This window comes from Simochromis diagramma, unplaced genomic scaffold (genome assembly GCF_900408965.1).
Source record: "Simochromis diagramma unplaced genomic scaffold, fSimDia1.1 OVJJ01000247.1, whole genome shotgun sequence".
In the NCBI taxonomy this organism is placed as follows: Eukaryota; Metazoa; Chordata; class Actinopteri; order Cichliformes; family Cichlidae; genus Simochromis; species Simochromis diagramma.
The window spans coordinates 1631350-1651168 of NW_024386949.1; the positions used below are offsets into that span (position 1 = coordinate 1631350).

The 19819-nt window shown below is 38.3% G+C and overlaps 1 protein-coding gene across 1 annotated transcript in view; it reads right to left on the minus strand.

The window, feature by feature from the left end:
- The window catches only part of LOC120737661 (contactin-associated protein-like 4), a 145181-nt gene that overhangs the window by 29299 nt on the left and 96063 nt on the right, over positions 1-19819 (minus strand). Inside the window, exons 13-17 of the mRNA XM_040038498.1 lie at positions 18428-18628; positions 13308-13470; positions 11747-11874; positions 10179-10349; positions 6078-6296 (exon numbers count right to left, since the gene is read on the minus strand). Coding sequence (XP_039894432.1) covers positions 6078-6296; positions 10179-10349; positions 11747-11874; positions 13308-13470; positions 18428-18628 — 882 coding nt within the window. The remainder of the gene's footprint in view (positions 1-6077; positions 6297-10178; positions 10350-11746; positions 11875-13307; positions 13471-18427; positions 18629-19819) is intronic.

The window sequence follows — 19819 nt, forward strand, 5'->3', positions numbered from 1 at the left end:
AGGGCATCTCCTGAACTTAACAAAGATAAGTCTATCCTCCTAATGAGTGTTTTTAACCTAGCTAGATGGAAATGGAAACAATGGAAATAATTCTTTGATCATCCACATAAGATTTTCAGGCCTTTTGGTGTTCTTGTGCTAGTCATTGCATTCATTCATTTTAGGAATGTATGCAGTGATCAGCTGACCTCTGATAAAACTTTTGCTATCCCTCTTTTTTTTTTTTTTCAGCCTAATGATGACTTCCACCTACATCAGCATGTCTTTGGACCTCATATTGAGAGTTCCAGTAAAATGTTATGCAATGCCAGTTCAACACTTTGAATTAACCTCAAATTGTCCATTCCTCTGCTGGAATTACAGTTTACAAATTGTTGTTTTGTGTATAACATTTGTAATGTGAACTCTGATGAACAGGATATGAACAGTCTAGTGAACAATGATAAGTTTAAAAAAAAAAATTATTTTGTCATCACTGGTTTAACATGCAGGTTGAATATGCCCCGTATAAAGCATGTAACTTTTCATAATCAATGTAATCAAATTAGATCGACACAGCACCGAAAAAAAACATCCCCCCCCCCCCCAAAAAAAAACAACAACAACAAAACCCCCCACTAAGCTGCGCTTCAAAGAGGATTCGAAGAAAAATAACAACCTTGACTTGACAGGATACCGTGCACACCGCACTGTCTATAATAGGACAATCTAGTGCCAATGCAGCTGCATTTCGAGGGATATGAAGGGAAGATCAAAGGAATCCTGAAAATCCTTGTAGAGGATGGAGTCTCATCTACACATCCCAGCATGGAGGAATAAACTGTGCATCAGTTGGTGGATAGTGATGCTGCACAAATATACAAAGGCTCAGCTATCCAAACCAAACAAAACAACTGCTTCTAACCTTCACAAAGGAAGTGATTTCTGCTGAGCTAATTGCCGAGCTCACTTTAAATTGCTGTGTGTGGATTTTTAGCACCTCCAACGCAAACAGCATGCTGGGGATTATAAATCCATGCAAGGCAATAACACGGCTTATTAATCAAGACAATGGAATCCGCTGCCTTATAAAGCAAGGCAGGATTATGGCACATAAGTACAGCATACATTGAAATATGGCTTGTGAATTTATACAAACCAACACAGGAGCTTATAATTTACACAATAGAACAGTTTTGCCTTACAAATGGAGTCTTACAAATACAATTCATGGGGTAAAATGGATTGAAAATGTAATCACGCCCATGCTGAGGCTTGTGAATGCAAATAACTTAATATTCAGCTTTTCATACTATGTGAACAAGGAGGGACGCGGTGAGATACTGACGATGTAGAGAGAAATCTGAACACGGCTTTAAAGTCACCCCCCTTGCCAAGACACTAAAAGGGTTACATTTCATATATACGTTTTACACTTAAAATCTTATTAATAATTGTGGGGATTATTATGAGTGTAATATAGCTGAATGATATCTTTTATGAAACGTGTTGGATGACATATTACCCTATAGAGGTTTGATATTTTTAACTTTTAAAGTGAGATGGTTTGGTACAAACTGGGGGGATGAGAGGTAGAAGTAAGGAGCCATCCAGCTGTCAGGGAGGGCTTAATAAAAAACAAGATATGAGATTACAGCCATGCTGGGAGCTGTGTGGAGGATGTATTTAGGCACCGTGGTGGTGAGAGAAATGCTGACATCAGCTTGCCGTGCTGATGTTTAGCAACTAATGTTCAGCATCTTAATCGTAGTTTATTAGCATGCAAATTTGCACAAAATTCAAAGTACAGCTAGGGTTGATGGGAATGTCATTAGTTTTATTTATCCATTTTAGCATATATTTACTAATAAACCAAAGAACCGGACAATATAGCTACAGTTTTGATCTGATGATGGTGATAGGAAAAAAGAAAGGGGCACATGTAAATAAACCGAAATTTTACTGGGAAAAAAACCCAACAAAATTGAACAATTTATTGAGGGATCTGTATCCAGACCAAAATTTTTAGACATATCTAGGCGTGATCCTTGAGGCCTTGCTGGTAGTATGGCTAATAACCAACTGAGCTGTTTCATAGAAAATCAAACTGGACGCACGTGTTATTAAGCTGATGCCAAATAGCCCCACAACAGCCACGAGGCATTCATTTAAATATTACTCAAAATGTGATTTGGGGGGTCTCAAGCCATTTTACTCCTACTGCTGGTCCCAGGCCCGGATAAATGGGAGGGCTGTGGCAGGTAAGGCATTTGTAAAACCTGCGCCAAAAATGTAGATCCATCCAAGTAAGGGAGCAATGCTGCCGTCTTCAAAAAAATTGAGGTTTGTGGAAAAAAAACAAAAAACAAAAAAAAACACGTGAAGAAAAATCTCTCATAAATAAACTGCTGGAAAAGGTGTGCATATCTAAGACCCTGTCACTGATGATAAGCAAAATGTGTTTGCCCTTCAAAAGCAGCGTAAATGAATAAACAAATTACAACAATTACAAGTCATTAATCAGTTTATTTACTTTGGTGCCAAATTTTGAGTCTTCTGCTCAACAACATCATTGCTAATATTTAAAACATTAATTCACAAATAAAGCCAATAAAATACAACATAGAAACAAAAAGAGAACCAACAACAAACCAGGTAATGTAGCTAGCATCCATCCAGGTATCAATTGATGTCAACTGCTGCTTTTTTAATTACTGACATAAACTATCAGTATAATCAGAGTATAACTGCTTGCTGTTTAAAGAAAAGCTACAGTGTGAACCACCTGTTTTTTTTTTTTAATTTACTGTCAGTTTATTGCAAACGTAATCTTGATGTTCTTTATATTTTAAGAAAAAGACAGCACAGCTTGATCAAGCAAGCACTTTGCGAATGTGGGGATAAAGAACTCCATTTTAACAGGAAGTGACCTCTATCAGAACCACACTCAGGAAAGAGCAACCTTCCGCCATGACTGTTTGAAGGGTGAGGGGTTAGACACTGAAACCTGATGTCTTTGTAATTATTTCCTCTATTAATGTCTTTGGTTGAGTTATGTTGTTTGAGAGGGACAGGTTGGGTCAGGTGATTTATATACAGCCATAAAGAGATGCTGATTTGAGGAGAATTCATGTGAAACTGACCATGACCTTTCGTAAAGAGAGATCACAGACTTTATAGCATTTTAAGAGGCTAACTCATCAGATTTAACAGCTGCTATATAGGAAGCAGCAAACTGACAGCAGATATTTTTCTCTGCCTGCTCTGCTTTGTAGGTGAGGTGCAGTTAATTTACAAAGAGCCTATTGGTTAAACACATGCAGCCAATCTATATTCTCCTTGATTTGTCTGTTCTTGTGACCATCAGACAATTTCAGAGTTTGTTGGCTTGTTTTCCCTTCAGTGTGATTACTGGTAAGAAGTGAAAGACTAAATATTTACAGAATGATAAGACTTGAATTGCACAATTGTACTGGCAGTAAGTTAAATTTTCTATTCTATTCTATTCTATTTTTCTATTCTGTAAAATAGTCAGATTGCCTATTCCTATTAATGTACAGAATTCACCTGCTTGCTGCTACTACTGCACATTCACCTAATGTATATACTATATATATATAATGTTCTTCCTCTACCCCCCCCATTTTTGCACATGTCGAGGAGCATGTCAGGTTACATTTCACTGTGTGTTATACTTGTATAACTATGCATGTGACAAATAAAGAACCTTGAATAGGGCTGCGGCATTGATGAAGTTTGTAGCTGGTTAATAAGATAACTGCGAAATTAATAACTTAGAGGTTTAGAGTTCTTTGCAGTTTATTTATTGCTGCAAGAAATCCCACCATGGGCTATGTATGTGTGTGTGTGTGTATATATATAAATAATCACAACTCCCTACTGCATGCTTATTTATTGTGATTATTGTTCAGTGGTCAGAACCATCGCCTCAGCACTTTCATATTCAATAATGCTGAAGAGCTGGTGGCATCTGGCCAAGAACAGTTTAGCACTCTGTTGTAGATGATTTCTTTTCCTTTAAAGTATGACTCTGAAAGAGGAAACCAGATGTGGGGCCTGCCTTTGAATCCAAGTCTAGGAGGATTTCTCGCAAAATTAGGAGAAAATAATCAGAAAAAAGAAAAAAAGATTTTCTTCTCTTATACTTTTTAAATTTTATTTTTTTTAAAAAATCTCACTCACAGTTTATTTGACCTAGAGCCAAGAAGTTGAAAAGAGCAACTTTAGTCAAAATTATCTTCTAGATCTCAACTGAGCTCAACTGCTAGAGCGCAAATCAAAAAAGACTGTAAAACCTCTACTTAATCTCTCAACTGGTCCCGAGTGTTGGCTGGGTTTTGGCTTTCATAGACATCCTGCAGTGGAGCTGATAGGCTGCACTTGTGAAACACACTTTAGGGTCAAAAACAAGCATTAGCTTTCTAGGAGCCTCTAAAAAAACACTCTCTCCCACCAAGTCAGCTTTTTAGAAATGATCAGGCAACAGGATTTATATAAACAGTAGTAAAAAAAAAAAAAAGTGGACTGCTAATCTTTAAAATGTATTTTTCCACCCAACGTTAGCTTAGAAGCCAAAAAAACAAGGCTCGTATAGGCTCTGATGGTGCAGTAGTCAGCATCTTTCCTTGGCCCTCTCTCTCTGGAGTTGGCATCTACTGCTTGCACCTGTGAGGGGTTTCTCCAAGTTTGCACGTGAGGTTAACTGGTGCTTCTAAATTTGTGGTGTGGATGTGAGATAGATGACAATAATCAGAGTCAATGAAGAAGTGTGTGTGAAAAAAAAAGCACCATGATTTTTTAAATTATTAAGAATCCAGATACTGGTTGAAATATTGGTTTTTGGTTCATTCATATTCCTTTAACTTAGTTTTATTATATAAATTTTCTAAAGGTAATCAGGACCCCCTGAGTGGATCTATTCACCGTCTGTTTGAGAGCCGGTCCTCTACAGGAGCAACTGCACTGTTTATACGAGGTATCAACAAACTAACACAATAAAACTCTCCGGTTCCTAACAGCAGCTGGGCATTTTGGTGTCTGTGAAAAATGGCTCGACAAAACCAACAGAATTGTTTTTTATTAATAATTAATCTTCAGAGATGTTCGAAAGAATATATATATCAGCACAATTTAATTCTGTGTGGGGTTTTTTCCTCGTAAACAATAGAACTTCTTTGTTACATTGGATATTTGCCAGCTAAACACTCCAATAAAATGGTCTGTGCACGTATTGTCCCCTCACTGTATCCATTATCCCCCACCTGGCCTAAACGTCGGAAGGACACACAACAACCATTCTGCAAAACACAACAAAAATCCTAACATGCATTACTAATTAGTGTTCGGCTTAATGTGCTGAACACTAATTTTTATTGTTCATTAAGGTTAAATTTGTGGAGGATGAACCAACAAATAAATCCAGAAAACGTGTGCCTGAATTTAGCAAACTATAGCGAGAACAAAAACACAACAGCAACAAGAACACAAAGGCACTCAAGAATGAATTAAAACTCAACAGCTGACTATTTAATGCTACACATGCAAATACGAGTCCGTATTTTTTCCATATTTTACTTTTTCCGTCTCTGCAATGCCGACTGTAACCTACGGGTTCCAAACATTTAAAATAAAGCTAAAAGTTGAGGTAGCTCTACTTCCTGGCACAGATGGCTATACAAGCTACCGTGAGAATGAAATGTTCTAAACCAAAGCCTTTGGGAACCAGAAATAGCCCTGCACAGTACAACAATTCATACAATGACATCTGATGTGAACTTAAGTGGGAGGCACAGAGTTATACTACGGGGACACGGAGGAAAGAAAAGGGCTAAAAGCTAAAAGCAGACTTTAGAAGGAGCAGTACAGAAACACTGAGCTGAACTACTGTTCCCCGGAGAACAAAGAAGATATTGTCTGAGATATAGACTACGTATATTATATTCTAAAGAAGTGCAGGGGAATATATGGAGACAGAGAATTCTTTAAACAAAAGAGACATTAAAAAAAAGACACCAAAACCAGCAGTACTACTATTAACAAACAAAAACTGTGCGCAAATGCATCCATGTCATCCTCACCTATGAACAGCTGGCTGTTGAGCTGCAGGTGGAAGTGTCCGTCAGTTGGCGCCTCCTGCGTGGCGACAGGAAGTTCATCCAGTCGAAGCGACGCCTCCTTCACGTTCCGTTCTGCTCGGACCCGATGCCACCGGTTGTCATTCAGCGGGACGCTTGACTCCACACGAACCTCCAGTGGGCCGTTACCAACATCAAAGGAGAAAACCACCTGAGTGGAGGCTGAAAAAGTAGCAAGGGACAGGAAAACAGCGTGATTTCATTAACTGATTAATAGAACGCTTTTTAATAATGATTATATGGATCATTATATAAATTAAATCACAAAACTCATAGGCTGTTAAATTTAGATTATTTTGTGATAAGAGTCTTAAGAGTCTGTGATAAGAAATATAATGTAATTTGACCCTTGAAGTTACTTTTTTTGTTAGGGAGGATTTGTTTATTGTTGTGTGCAATGTTAAAATAAGTTCTTTACAGAGCAAAAATGATTTAATATGAAGGCAATATGAGCAGAGAGCACAAACATGTTGAGGGTTTGGTTGTGTTAGTTCAGTGAGGGAATTAATTAAAAGAAAACAATTTTCACTAGTAGTCAGAAACTAATGTGTACACTCATGTCTGCATTTTTATTTTGTTAAATACGAACAAAATTGTGCGTCCATGTTCCTGGCCAGAAAGACAGCACCAATTTGTTTATTTGGTAGTTCAATGAAATGCTTCAGTTAGTTAAAAGTGAGAAAAATAAACTGTGTTCACGCTTGCAGTTTTGTCATGTTATACAATGTTTGAAATTTGAAAAAAAAAAAAAAAAGCAAACAAAACACTTCATTTTCTGAAATATTTGTCTGTGTTTTCTTGTTTTCTTGTTTGTTTGTTTTACTTTGAAGTACTTGAACACTAAAGTGGCCCTCACATGACATGACAGTGCCTGCAGTGGCCCACGGCTCATCTGTATGTTAAAGTGACTGTGGAAACACTTCTCTTTTGGAAAAATATGTCAGATATCACATTCTTAAAACTATCAATAAACTATATGGATTCAACACACAGACACCTGCCAAAATACAGTACTTAAAATAAAATACTTATATTTTACTCACAAAAACTAGAATACCCAAAAGTACAACACTAATGTTTTGGAGGGGCTGTCACCACCATACAGCAGGCTTTAGTATTTGTTAACTAATTCAATAAAAAAAATGTTCTAGAAGGCATAAATCAGGTTCAGCTGCCTGTCAATCAAAGTTAGCATGCCCCCAATTCACATATTCCAAAGAGTGGGTCAACAAAACAAAAGTCGCCCAATACAGTAACATTATACAGGCAAAAGTATTAGGCCACACCTCAGTCACAGTCTGTCCAACAACCTGCAGACACCATCTGTTGTACATCTATCAGCCAGCTGCAGGAACCTGAAGTGAAACTGAGTGTTTGTCTCTACTTTTCATCCTGTATTGTTTTAAATCTTTTTCTTCTCAAGTCAAGTTCAAGATTTTTCAAGTTTCTCCAATTCTTGGTAAAGTTGCTGTCACTCCCTTCCCTATTCCGGTCCATTTGCCAACCAATCAGCATTTGACCGACGCATCAGTCATCCACGCCCCAACGTACAGATGGGGTTTTGGAGGATGGCCTGGGAGCACATTTGTAGTGGGTGAAAGTGCCACTCTGTTCCCTGCAAACAGAAACACGTATGCAGACGAACACATTTGGAGTATCATAAATTATACATCATGGACTTTGAATTCAGGTGTTTTTAATTCTACTGCCACAGGTATAAAAAAAACGAAGCACCTTGCTCTCCAGTTTGTCTTCATAACCATTTGTGAAATAAAGGATTTTCTATACTGTAACAGGATTCTACTGTTGCAGCAAGTTACTTTGTGAAATTTCTTTCCTTCTAGATATCCACTGATCAACTGTAAATTATATTATTGCAAAGTGGGAGTGTTTAGTAACCATAGCAACTGTCAAAGCCATGAAGTGGGAGGCCATGTAAAGTTACAGAGCAGGGTCACTGTTTGCTGATGCACATAGTGCGTAACACTCAGGTTTTTTTTTCTCAACACACACACACACACACATACACACACACACACACACGTGATGAAGCAACTCACAGATCTATATATATATATATGATATATGAAATAAAGGCTGTAACTAAATCCTAGCTGGCTGATAAATCTATAGTGTCATGGTATAGATCATCCTTTCACCAAGCTCTGACAGATGCCAGGGAAGCAGTTTTGGTAACACTGAGCAGGAAGTGAAAAGTCTAATCACATTTTAAAGTGCTGCACCTTTTTGCACATCCGCGAGAAAAAAAGCTTCCTGCGGTGTTCATTCGAACAAAAAGACATGATGGCAGTTGTGTAACAAACTCTCATCCTTCATGGTTTGGAAGGAGAAGATGTATTACTCTGTGAGCACAGAACAAGATGAAACAATATCCTGCAGTAACTTCATTTAGAAATTGTTCTCAGGCCCAGCTGCAGCGTTACAGAGTGATCTGAGGCAGCTGCCAACAAAGCAACACTGTTCAGATCTGAAACAACCTCGCTGACAGTGATTTCCCCGAGGAGAAAAGCTGTTGCTCCAGCAGTGTCCCTGTATTCAGCTGTGTATGTGTCCCTTTAAATCTATTTTTTAGGAAAATGCAAAAAGCAGTGCAGCGATAACACTGCAAACTTACCTCAAACTAGACTGACTATAAAACTGGCTCATAAATGTGTACCTGTCACTTTGCTGCACTGCAGTCAGTGCTGTAGGCAAAGTAATGAGCATCCATGAGTGTAGTTCTGCTATTTCCTAAATGATACTATAGAAAGTATATAGAAGATGGACACATGACTTAAACATGCACTCTGTCTGATGGCCAGCGTGGAGTGACACTTCTGAGTTCAAAGTTCAACTTATTTTTAGTTTAAACTCTTAAGGTACACTCATTCTGTAAATCAGGGTTCCCATTAGATGGGGGAAAAGAAGAATTTCAACTTATCAGTTCAATCAATTCTCTTATTGACTCCCACTGGGTTCACATTGGTACCAATCATCTATCACCACCATTACTAAACAGCATATCAAAGACATTATGTGCATACAAATTAATTGCTGTGTGGCATTGTCTCATAATTACTATTTAACAATATAAACCTACAGGCTACAGTTCACTCAGCTTTAACATCACACTGTATTCTTGGCTACTGAGCATCAGCATGCTGTCTGTGCAGATGTTAGCAAAGCGCCAAAGCTGTGTTAGCAGCATAATAAAGTTGTTTCTGTAGATGCATTTTCAACTTTACCATCACATTCTTGTCCTTTTGCACAATAAAAAAAGTGATGTCCATAGCCATGCCAAAGACTGTGCCACAGTTCTCTTCTTCTGGCTTCCTCTGGCTAAATGTTTCCATTAAATTAAATATTTTCAAAAACGATTATTCATTAAATATTAAGTTGCTAGAAGATTCTGCAGGTAGCACAGAAAGCTAGCATTTAGAAATGAAAATTTCAAAAGTAAAGAAGAGAAACACCCTTTAGCCATGCTATGACTGTTGATGCTGCACATTTTGTCCACCAGAGGGCGCTTTGCAGTGTCCCTGTTGGCAGCAGGTCTTTGGGCCACAAACACAGCTGATCTGAGCAGAGTTGGGCAGAACATAAATAAAGTGTTAGCTTATTTTTGTTTGGAATTAAAATTCCTGCATGTAAGGCTGAGTTCAGGTACTCGACTTTATCCCGAACTGTTGGGATGATGATTGTGATGATTCAGATATCGTCATTATTCGGTTTCCTGCAGCTAGGTTTGACGGTGTCCCGGAAGAATCGAGGGTAATGTTGCAGCAAACCATTGCCAAAGTTACAAATGGTGTCCTTGTGTCAAATTAATGTAGCTTGTTTGCATTCAGATCGTGCAAGACACAGGAAGATACAGTGATGTTTTAAAAAGGTAATATTTGTGCCTACAGGACAGTTTTGTCACAGATAAAGTCTTTAACCTCTGGGTTTACACAAATCCAGATTAAAACTTTAACTTCCAGGTTTTAGTGACACATCACTCTAATCCTCATTAAATTGGTGCCCTCAAGCTCCTACAGTACTCACAGCTCAGTTCGATGCGAATGAAGTCTTTGATGCCCAGGTTTTCCAGGAACACACCAGAGGAGCCCGTGGTTTTAAAAAGGAAGGAGATGTCGGCGCTCAGCTCTCCATGGAAGGTGGGGAAGTGCAGGTACGACGTCTCCTTGTCGAAAAATGCGGCATTCCAGAAGTTCTCTAAGAAGCATGATAAAAACATTGTGTCATGAACATTAAATGTAGCTCATAACACTTATTTATCAATGTTGTGAAGCATTTACACAGTGACTGGAACAGCAATCAATGAAAAGAAGAACAAAGTCAGTGCGATACTTTGACTTTGATTTACCTTGTATTTTATTCTTAATGAGAAGCAGTTAACAGAGAATGAAGACTTAAAAGGAAATATGGATTAGTAACAGTTATGTTAGTGATAGCTAGAAGGAGGAGGAGGTGCTGAACCCATAAGAATCCATTTAATTCATACTTAATTAAACATTAGACACATAATCCTTTTTTCTAAGCTTGATACTAAAACTTCTAGTCTATTTTTTTTTTTAAATTTAGTACTCAGCATCTTTTACATCAAGGAAATGGCATTACTTCCATAATTCATAGATCTGTGTCACATGACTGAGATCTCAAGGGAAAGTTCCAACAAGCTGCCCAAAATGGGCCACAAGCTTGTCAACCTTCTGTTTCTGTTCACAAACATCTGACCTCCTCTAAAAAGCAGGGAAACAAACGTGTTTGAATAGACTTTCTGGATTTCTAAAAAGAGCAAAGTCCAAGTCAGAGCATCATCATGTTTAAAAATATCTTGTAGACAAATCATATCTGTAACCTGCTTCCAGGATCAAAGTGTACAATAAAACAGACTGCTTTATGTATTTCTTTTCGTGATTGGTTAAAAATGTCACCATTTCAGAACGGTGAAGACCATAAAATTCTCCAGTGTCAAGGGTTAGGCTTTGATTAAAATGGGACATATCCAGTTGGAATAGATGTTTAATCCCAGTGAAACTTGTCCAAACCAATGAAATCATCGTTAAGCCCTTCCTACCAACTGTCCAAACCGATGAAATCAATGTTATAACTTGTTCAAAGCTGTCCAAACCAATTAAGTAGATGGTTAACTTTTCAGAAACCAGTCCAAATTAATGCATGACCACAACTTAACTCGTCTAAACCAATGATATTGATGCTTAACACCTCCAAAAACACTGCCCAAATTCAGCATTTAAACGAATTAAAATACATGGGCTGGGATTAAATGGTTAAGCTTTAATGCTGCTCTATTCTACAGTTTGCAGACAGGCATACTTGTGCAATGTGGACATTTGGTATGGCAGATTTAGGACACTGACGGCAAGTCATTAGTGCATATTATTTAACAACCATCCAGAATTTTGGCTAAACAAACCTGTTATAAAAAAAACAACAACCAAAAAACAACTGGCAGGCAGCGATAGAGAGCTTTGTTTTGCCTTCCAGGTGGTCATTTATATAATGGTGTGTGGTCACATAAAACCTATAAATAGGATGATTTTTGTCAGCTTCCCGTCTGTTGTAACCAAGCAGTTATGGAGACTTACTGTCTCCATGGCAACGGAGTGGTCCCACCCGGTAGGCAGCCTCCGACCCTGGCCTCTGGATGTCACCCAGCACCAAAGACCTAACCGGGAGGGTGTCCTTATGGGTCAGAAGGCCTGAGTCTTCAGTCCTGTAAAGAGGAAGATGAGAAAGGAAGAAGAGATGAAGAAAAGTAAGCAGGGAGAAGGAAAAGGTGGTGAGAGATTGAGAGAGCAGGAGACAAGGGAGAGAAGAAACACATGAAGAATGATTAGGAAGGAAAACGGGAAAGAGGAGGAATCGATGAAAAAGGAAGTTGGAGTAGGAGCAAGAAAAATGAGAAGAGAGGGAAGAAGATGAGAAAAACCATGAAAAAGGACAAATTACTTTTTATTGGGATTAACTGCTTTGACATGTATGCTAATTAGGCTAATTTGCTTGCATAAATCTCCAAGCAAATGGCACCGCTGAAAAAAAGTCTAGACTGCTGTAATAATCTGCCACAACCTTTTTTATGTGCAAGACAAATTTTCAGGAAGACAATTTAACAGTGAGACAGATCGTATCATATCCAACCTGACACTCAACACTCCATCTCCGCCAGTTTCTGTGACAGCCTTTTCCAAAAGCGCTCTCCAGACAGACAGCCGAACGAGCAGCGCCGTCCGTTTACACACATGTTCAGATAATCTACAAGACAGTCTCGATGTCAGGTGAGAATTTTATCCAAGACTGGAAATGAGTGGCATACTCGCAAAGCACATCTGTAAAGCCTGTGTCTGCGCTGGAAAGCTTGACAGCGAGATGAGAGAAAGTAGAAGGTGAAGTGTGATGAAAGCAGCAGGATTGTTCACAGCATGAAGGACGGTAAGTAAAGAGCAATAATTTATTACTCGAGGCTAGAAAGTCTGTTTGTCCGTGTATTCAAAAATAAGTCATATTCAAAATAATGAATCCCACAATCTGAAAGGATTAACACAAGAATTTGATCATAAATGAATACCTGCCTACTTTAGTGTTTTCTGTTATCTTTTAGAAATTACAGCTTTTGGTGTACCTACGTTTTTTCAGTTATCGTTACAGGTAGTAATGTTTAAATGCATGGGAGGTAACCTGAAAAATGCTCATACAAACTCTAAATCTAAGCCCAAAAGAGAGAGCACATACCTAATACCTGCTGATGCTGCATTTTTTAAATTACAGGTAGAGAGCTGAGTGTGCTACTGAGAGCCAAGACTCTGCAGGTTTTGTTTTACAACCCAAACTCCACCTGTCTGATTAGCAGAGAAGACTTCATTAGCGAACTCACTTGCTGAGTTGATTAGTTAGACAAAAAACCCTGCACACTGGCATGTGGTTGGCCACCCCTGCTGTAAATAATTCATTCCAGTACAAACAAATCACTGGCAAACCAACCAAAAGTTACCACAGAGAGGAGGAAGCCCCTCAAACTAGAATGGATCATTAATGTTGGACTGTGGCAGGGCTACCATAGTTTAATTTATGAAATAATGTTGAGAGAGCAAACTTGGCATGAAATTAACAAAGTAATAATAATGCTTATGAATTTTTAAAGGTCAGTACCACTCCAGGCGATCTGCATCACAGTTGCAGTAGTGTTGAAGATCCACACAGTCGCCCTGCAGGCCGCAGGCACACTGCTGGCTTCCTGGATGAGCTCCTCCCCAGTAAGTCTGGACTCGACCTTGACCTGGACCGCCAAGCCACCAGCTAAATGGAGAGCCCTCTGAAACACACAATCATGTTCATGTGTAGCTTCAACATAAAATTTTTTACTACTACAACTTCTACTATTATTATTATTATTATTATTAAATAACACCAACTAAGGAATCCTTAAATGTTTATCCTTCTACTTCTTTTTACCTATTGCTGAGTTGAAAACCGTGACGCAATCAAAAGGCTAAATTAAAAATATTTAATTGAGATGGACAGCCAGGGATTTCCAGGCACTGGCTCGTCAGTCGCATGGATGTCTCATTATGAGCCAGTTCATTTCAGTCTTGCCAAACAGCCATACACAAACTCATAGATGCATGCTAACACATCATTAGCATAGAAGTTCTTTATTTTGAGTGAAGACACAAAGTTCATCAAACTGTGAGGAGATTGCCGCAAAATGTTCTCAACAACAAACCTAATCGAACCTAAATCATCCCGACTCTGCTGAACATGAACATTTTAAAGACACCCATAAATCAAAGTGGCTAAAGTTAAAGTTATGCAGATCTCAGATCCAGCTCCAAGCCAGCAGCCTCGGAATGAGCAAAGAATCAAAGCAGCTATCAGACAAATTATGGAGAGTTGTTACGTAAATCTGTTGCATCTGCTTTTGTTTGGTAAGGTAAAATGTGTTGGGTAAAGGTGGTTGAATAGCAGCTCATCTTCAGCTAATTGTTTTCACTTCTCTTGGTAAATGCATTGAGGAAACTAATGACTGGTTGTGCCACAATTTTCTCCAGCTAAACGAAAACAAAACTGAGGTAATAGTCTTTGGTGCCAAAGAAAAACGATTACAGGTCACCAGAGAACTTCAATCTATACACCTAAAAACCACAAACCAGGCGAGAAATTTGGGTGTAGTGATGGATGCAGACCTAAACTTAGAAAAACACATTAAGACAATAACAAAATCAGCTTACTATCACCTCAAGAATATTTCAAGGATCAAAGATCTGATGTCTCAACAGGACCTGGAAAAACTAGTCCATGCAGTCATCTTTAGTAGGCTTGATTACTGTAACAGCATCTTTACAGGTCTACCTAAAAAATCAGTCAGACATCTACAGCTCATTCAGAACTCCGGTCTTTTATCAGTTCCCAGAGTCAGAACCAGAAGCTGCATTCAGCTTTTATGCTCCTTATATCTGGAACAAACTCCCAGAAAGCCTCAGATCAGCTGAAACACTCAGTTTATTTAAATCCAGGTTGAAGACTCACCTGTTCTCAGCTGCATTTAAATAAAGCACCAAATCCGCACTTAAGCTTAAATTTCAAAACTTACATTTTAACTACTGATTTTATCTACTGTTCTGATTTTATCTGTTTTGATTTTTGATTTTATATACTGTTTTGTTTGTTTGTTTAGTTTGCTTGTTTTAATCAATTTTAAATCATGCTTTTTATTTGTTTTTGTTTCTAATGTCTCTGTAAAGCACTTTGAATCACCTTGTTGTTGAATTGTGCTATACAAATAAACTTGCCTTGCCTTCTACCACCAGTAGCAAAGCATTTTGTTTTCAATTGTTTCAGTGAGAGAAGATGCTGTGATTTACTTGAAGTTTTGGAGGAAACTGTAAAGTTGAACTTTTTTGTAATTGTGAAAATAATATACTGCATAGAGTAACAGTTTAGTTTTCTTTGTATATCCTGTCAGTTATTGTTCTGATAAGGAAAATTGGAATTGGCTAAAATCCACATCCTCAATTCAAAGATAAAAATCATAATCGGCCAAGAAAAATTCACTCAGTGCATCTCTAATATCTAAACTACAGCTAGACTGCTTACACATTGGGAAATGTCAAAGTCTTCCATTTCATAACTGGTATAATTTTCCTACACTAACAGATATTCTTCCTGTCAAATCAAAGAAATGTTTATCTTTATTCTCAAAGACTGAGCACATCTTATTTAACTTCAGCCTGCTGCTCTCAGTGCCAGCCCAAATTAGCTGACTGCAACTGATGCACTTCTGTAGATCCTTTACTCAAACCTCGGGAAATATCAGAACTCTCACTACAGCATGCGTGCCTTCTAAATACAGGCTTTTTACTTTTAATTTACCATCAGTCTAATTCCTCCTTTTAAAAATAATCTTCAGAAAACTGGGAAAACCTGTGGAGCTTCCAATGCTTGAAACAGACAAATCTCTCTCTTACAACTGTTTTCACTGATTTCAATAAACGGAGCCTAAAAAAGAAGCAGGAGATGGAAAGACAAGGTTCTGCATTTGGAAACTTGTAGAGGGTGTTTTTGATCAAATTAAATTGGATATTTTTGTTCCTATGTAAGTGTCCGGTTCTATAAAATCATGAAATTCAAAATGAAACAACAACTAGACGGATTATTTTGTGATAAAAGCATTTTACTATTCTCTGTAAATGACCTTCAGCTTTAAGGGGGATCCTCCTTTAAGAGAAAATAATCTCTTTTTGAGACAAGATTGTTAGATTTATTAACTTTCTTTAGTTTTCCTAGAATTCTGGAGCATCTGCAAGCCGCTTTGTCACCCAGCAGCACCTTTAGCGTTGCATGACTTAGAGTCATGTCTGCTGTCATTGATATCTGCTCTGTTCTGCAGGGAACGGTCTTGTTATTGGTCTCCCAGCCTTAGTTTTTCCATGTAAGTACATATAAGCGCAGGAGGTGTGAACATATTGGTGAGAAAAACCTAGAAGAGAGTCAGCAAAGATAAATTACAGCAGAAAAAAAATATTAATTTCACTTTATTTAAATTATACTTTTTTATTTAAACACTGCTGTGAGAACAGCCTTGACCTGTACCAGAATCCCCTGCAGTCATTTGACCAATCGAATGACTGTAGAATCGCTTGCAGTCATTTGATTTGAGTCATTTTAAACCCACTAAGTATTATGTGGGAGTTGTAATGTCATGAATTATTTCAAACTTTTAAAAGAAAACTGAGTCTCAAAATTTTAAGCACAATTTTCAAATGCAGGCTAAGATGTTGCCATTTGCACAACACATAACTTATTGCACTTTCTTTGGATGCCATATTGTGCCCAAGATGGACTGGGCTGTGAGAAAATAGAGTGCGGCATGGAAAGAGCCCACATGATCCTCCAAAGACAAAGCTAGTGTTTGAGACGGAGGGATGCTTGCCAGCTTCTAACCCTAACACTGAATATATTGTTTTTCATATTGAGGACGATGACAGTATAAGCTGAAATATGTATTTCACATTTTGAGAGAGTGTAGGTGGAGAGATGGCGAGAGGGTGTTTGGAGATGTCTCTGCTGAGTCAGCACTCCTTTATTTTTCCCAGGGAGTGCCAGAGAGTTTATAATGGAACTTCTATTTCTCCGCTCATTCTTCCTTTTCGACCACTTTTCCCACTTTCATCCATCATTCTATTACCCACCAGACCAAAAGTTTCTTCAGTTTCTTTCCCTTATATACTCCATTATAGGTCCTGAATTGATAAAAACTTTCAAGACTCCCACTGATCTGCATTGGATGGGTAGCAATCAAAAGACAAAACTAAACTGTTTGTCTGGTTAGCTGAGACACCTGACGGACATTTCTGAGGGTCAGTCGGCTTCGTTACTACAGGCTGACATTTCTTGACCACTTTTGGGTTGTTGAAAGGACAAAACTCAAAGGACTTCTTCTAAGTAAGTTTGAAGTCCACATGTGAGCAATATTTTACATTTTCTTTCTTAACCCTCTCAATGCAGGCGTTGCAGATTTGCAACAGTTAAAAGCTAACAACCTGATTACCACACATACATATTTTATGAGTTGTTTTTGCTCAGAAGTATCACTGCAGGTATTCTTTTGTGCATTAGCAACAAAAACTTAAGTTGAGCCTGAGAGGGTTAATTGTTTTATTTCCTCCTTTTTTTGTTTAGTTTTTTTTGGAAAGCTTTAGAAAAAGATCAGTTTGCTAGGTTGCCCCTCACAAGCATCGCATTTCATCACAATTTGCCGTGAGACCAGCGTTTGATAAGTTAAATCAATGTTTTTCTTTTTTATTTCTCAACACCGAACAATGTTCGGGTGCTCTTTTACACAGACTCTGAAAGGATAAGCTGTTGAATCCACTGCTACTAAAACAAATTTAATGCAACTTAGGGATCAAAGTAATTCTAATTCTGTTTCTAATACTCACCGCCTCTGAGTCAATGCAATCACAACAAAACACATGAACAAAAAAAGAAAACACTAACCCAACTCGATACTCATTCCAAAAGGGGGAGGTTTTTAACAAATCCTGAACAATCAATGTTTCTGAATCATTTGTGAAAGACAAGAAAATCCCTGCAACCAAACTAAGTTTGAAGAAAGGAGTGAAGTAAGTTTGTTGTTCTCTGGCTGAGAGTGAGAGTATGATGTGGTGAGCTCCAGCTGAACAGAGTCAGCCTAATCAAGTTTTTATTGATTTTTTTTCTTTTTGACCCAAACACATTAATTAAAAGCAAGTTTTTGTCTTATTTGCCAGTTTTTTCTTAACACACATCAAAGGAAAAAGCAAGTTAAAACCTCAACGCCAATATTTTAACTACAATTTAAACATTACAGGGATGAGGATTAAATAGGATGTTTAAATAGTGAGAATTACTGAAGTTTAACGTACATAAAGAAAATTTCAGCAGCAACAGATAACGCAATTCAAGTTGTCTAAGATAAAGCTGTCAGAAACTGAACTGATAAACTAGTATCTATTTTCAGAGAGGGAAATACAAAGTGAATATCGTCTAAGTGGAAAGAAATGTTTTGCCTCGCAGCAAATGGGAAATGAACAACGAGCCAAGGAGAGGCAGACTTCATGCTACAGAAGAGAGTTTAGTGTTTGCAGGTTGAAAAACATTTTCATAGCTATGTGCTTTTTTTACACTGCAACACTTCCAGTTGTTCCAGCTGAGCAGCATCAGAATAATCCTCCACAGAATAATAAAGAAAGACATATAGTGTTATACTGCAACTAACAGCAAATCTTTACCCAAAGTGTTGAGGAGGCGGGACTTCCTGCAGTGGTAGGACAGTTCCTGTTCGCAGTGCTCTGACTGGCTGATGGCAGCCAGCAGCTGCTCCTCTTGAGATGAGTAGTCGAAGTGAACCGAATGCTGGGACACAGCCGGAGAGGGTCGCACTCGGGTCAGCTCAGTGTTGTTGTGCAGGAGCACCATCCATGTGTTTTCCTCTGGTGGGAAAGATGAGCGTGCAATTTATACTCATTTATTATTATTACAATAAAGCTCTACTGCAAAGTTTCTTTCCTAGAATGTGTACCATTTAAATACCATCTAAGTAGCCAGACTGTGAAATTAGCAATATATGCATGATGTAACTACACAAATAAGCCTGTGATGGAAGAAAGTGAAATGGATGACAATTATATTTCTGCTTTTTAGAAAATAGCACAGATTCAAGAGTCGTCTACTTTCGTATAGATATACCTCCATTTTGGTCCTTCTGTTTAGTGTCGTGGAGTGGCTGGAACTTATTCCAGTGTAAGATGCGTCATGCAGACAACCACAGACTCCCACATTCACACCTACAGCCAAGTTTGAATCGCTATTTAATCTGTGGGTGGAAGTCGGCGTACCCACAGGAAGAACAGGTGAACACAGAAGGACTCGAGCTGACCGTGAGCTTTTAGCCACAAAATCTTTTGCTATGATGCAACAGAGCTGATGAAGCTGCCCCTTTCATGCTGGATCTTCATATTTTCCTTCAGCGCTTTGCTTTCGAGTTTGCCGCAGCGAATCATCTGCTTCCATCTCCCTTGATCCACTACCATGCTCTCCTGTCAGAACAACCCGCTGCATGTCCTCCTTCACTACATCCGTGAACCTCCTCTGTGGTCTTCCTCTTTTTCTTCTTCTTGGCAGCTCCATGTTCAACTACTGCTGTGCAAAATATCTACCATACCTTTTCTGCGCATGTCCAGACCATCTCAACCCTGACTCTCTAAATTTCCATTCAAACTGCTCAACTTGAGCTCTTCCTCTGATACTCACTTCTAATCCTCTACCAGGAGATAAAGACAATCTTAGCATTTTCAACTCTAGCACCTTTGACTCCGCCTCCCGTGTTTTTGTTAGAGCAACCATTTCCAAACAATATACCATAGCAGGTCTCACCACGGTCCTGTAAACCTTCCCTTTCATTCTTGCTACAATTCTTTTAACAAATAACTGCCCTTTTGATGCTACGTGAAAAAAAGTAAAATGTCAAATTTTAGAAGCTGGAGCTTGGGAATGTTTTACTGGAAGGAACAGGAACAGATCAATTATCCAAATAGTTGATCTAAAGTATTTAATGGTCATTTGATCTTCTACAAACCAGCCAGCTGATTCATCGGCTAAGTTTTGCAGTTATGTTTTGTTTT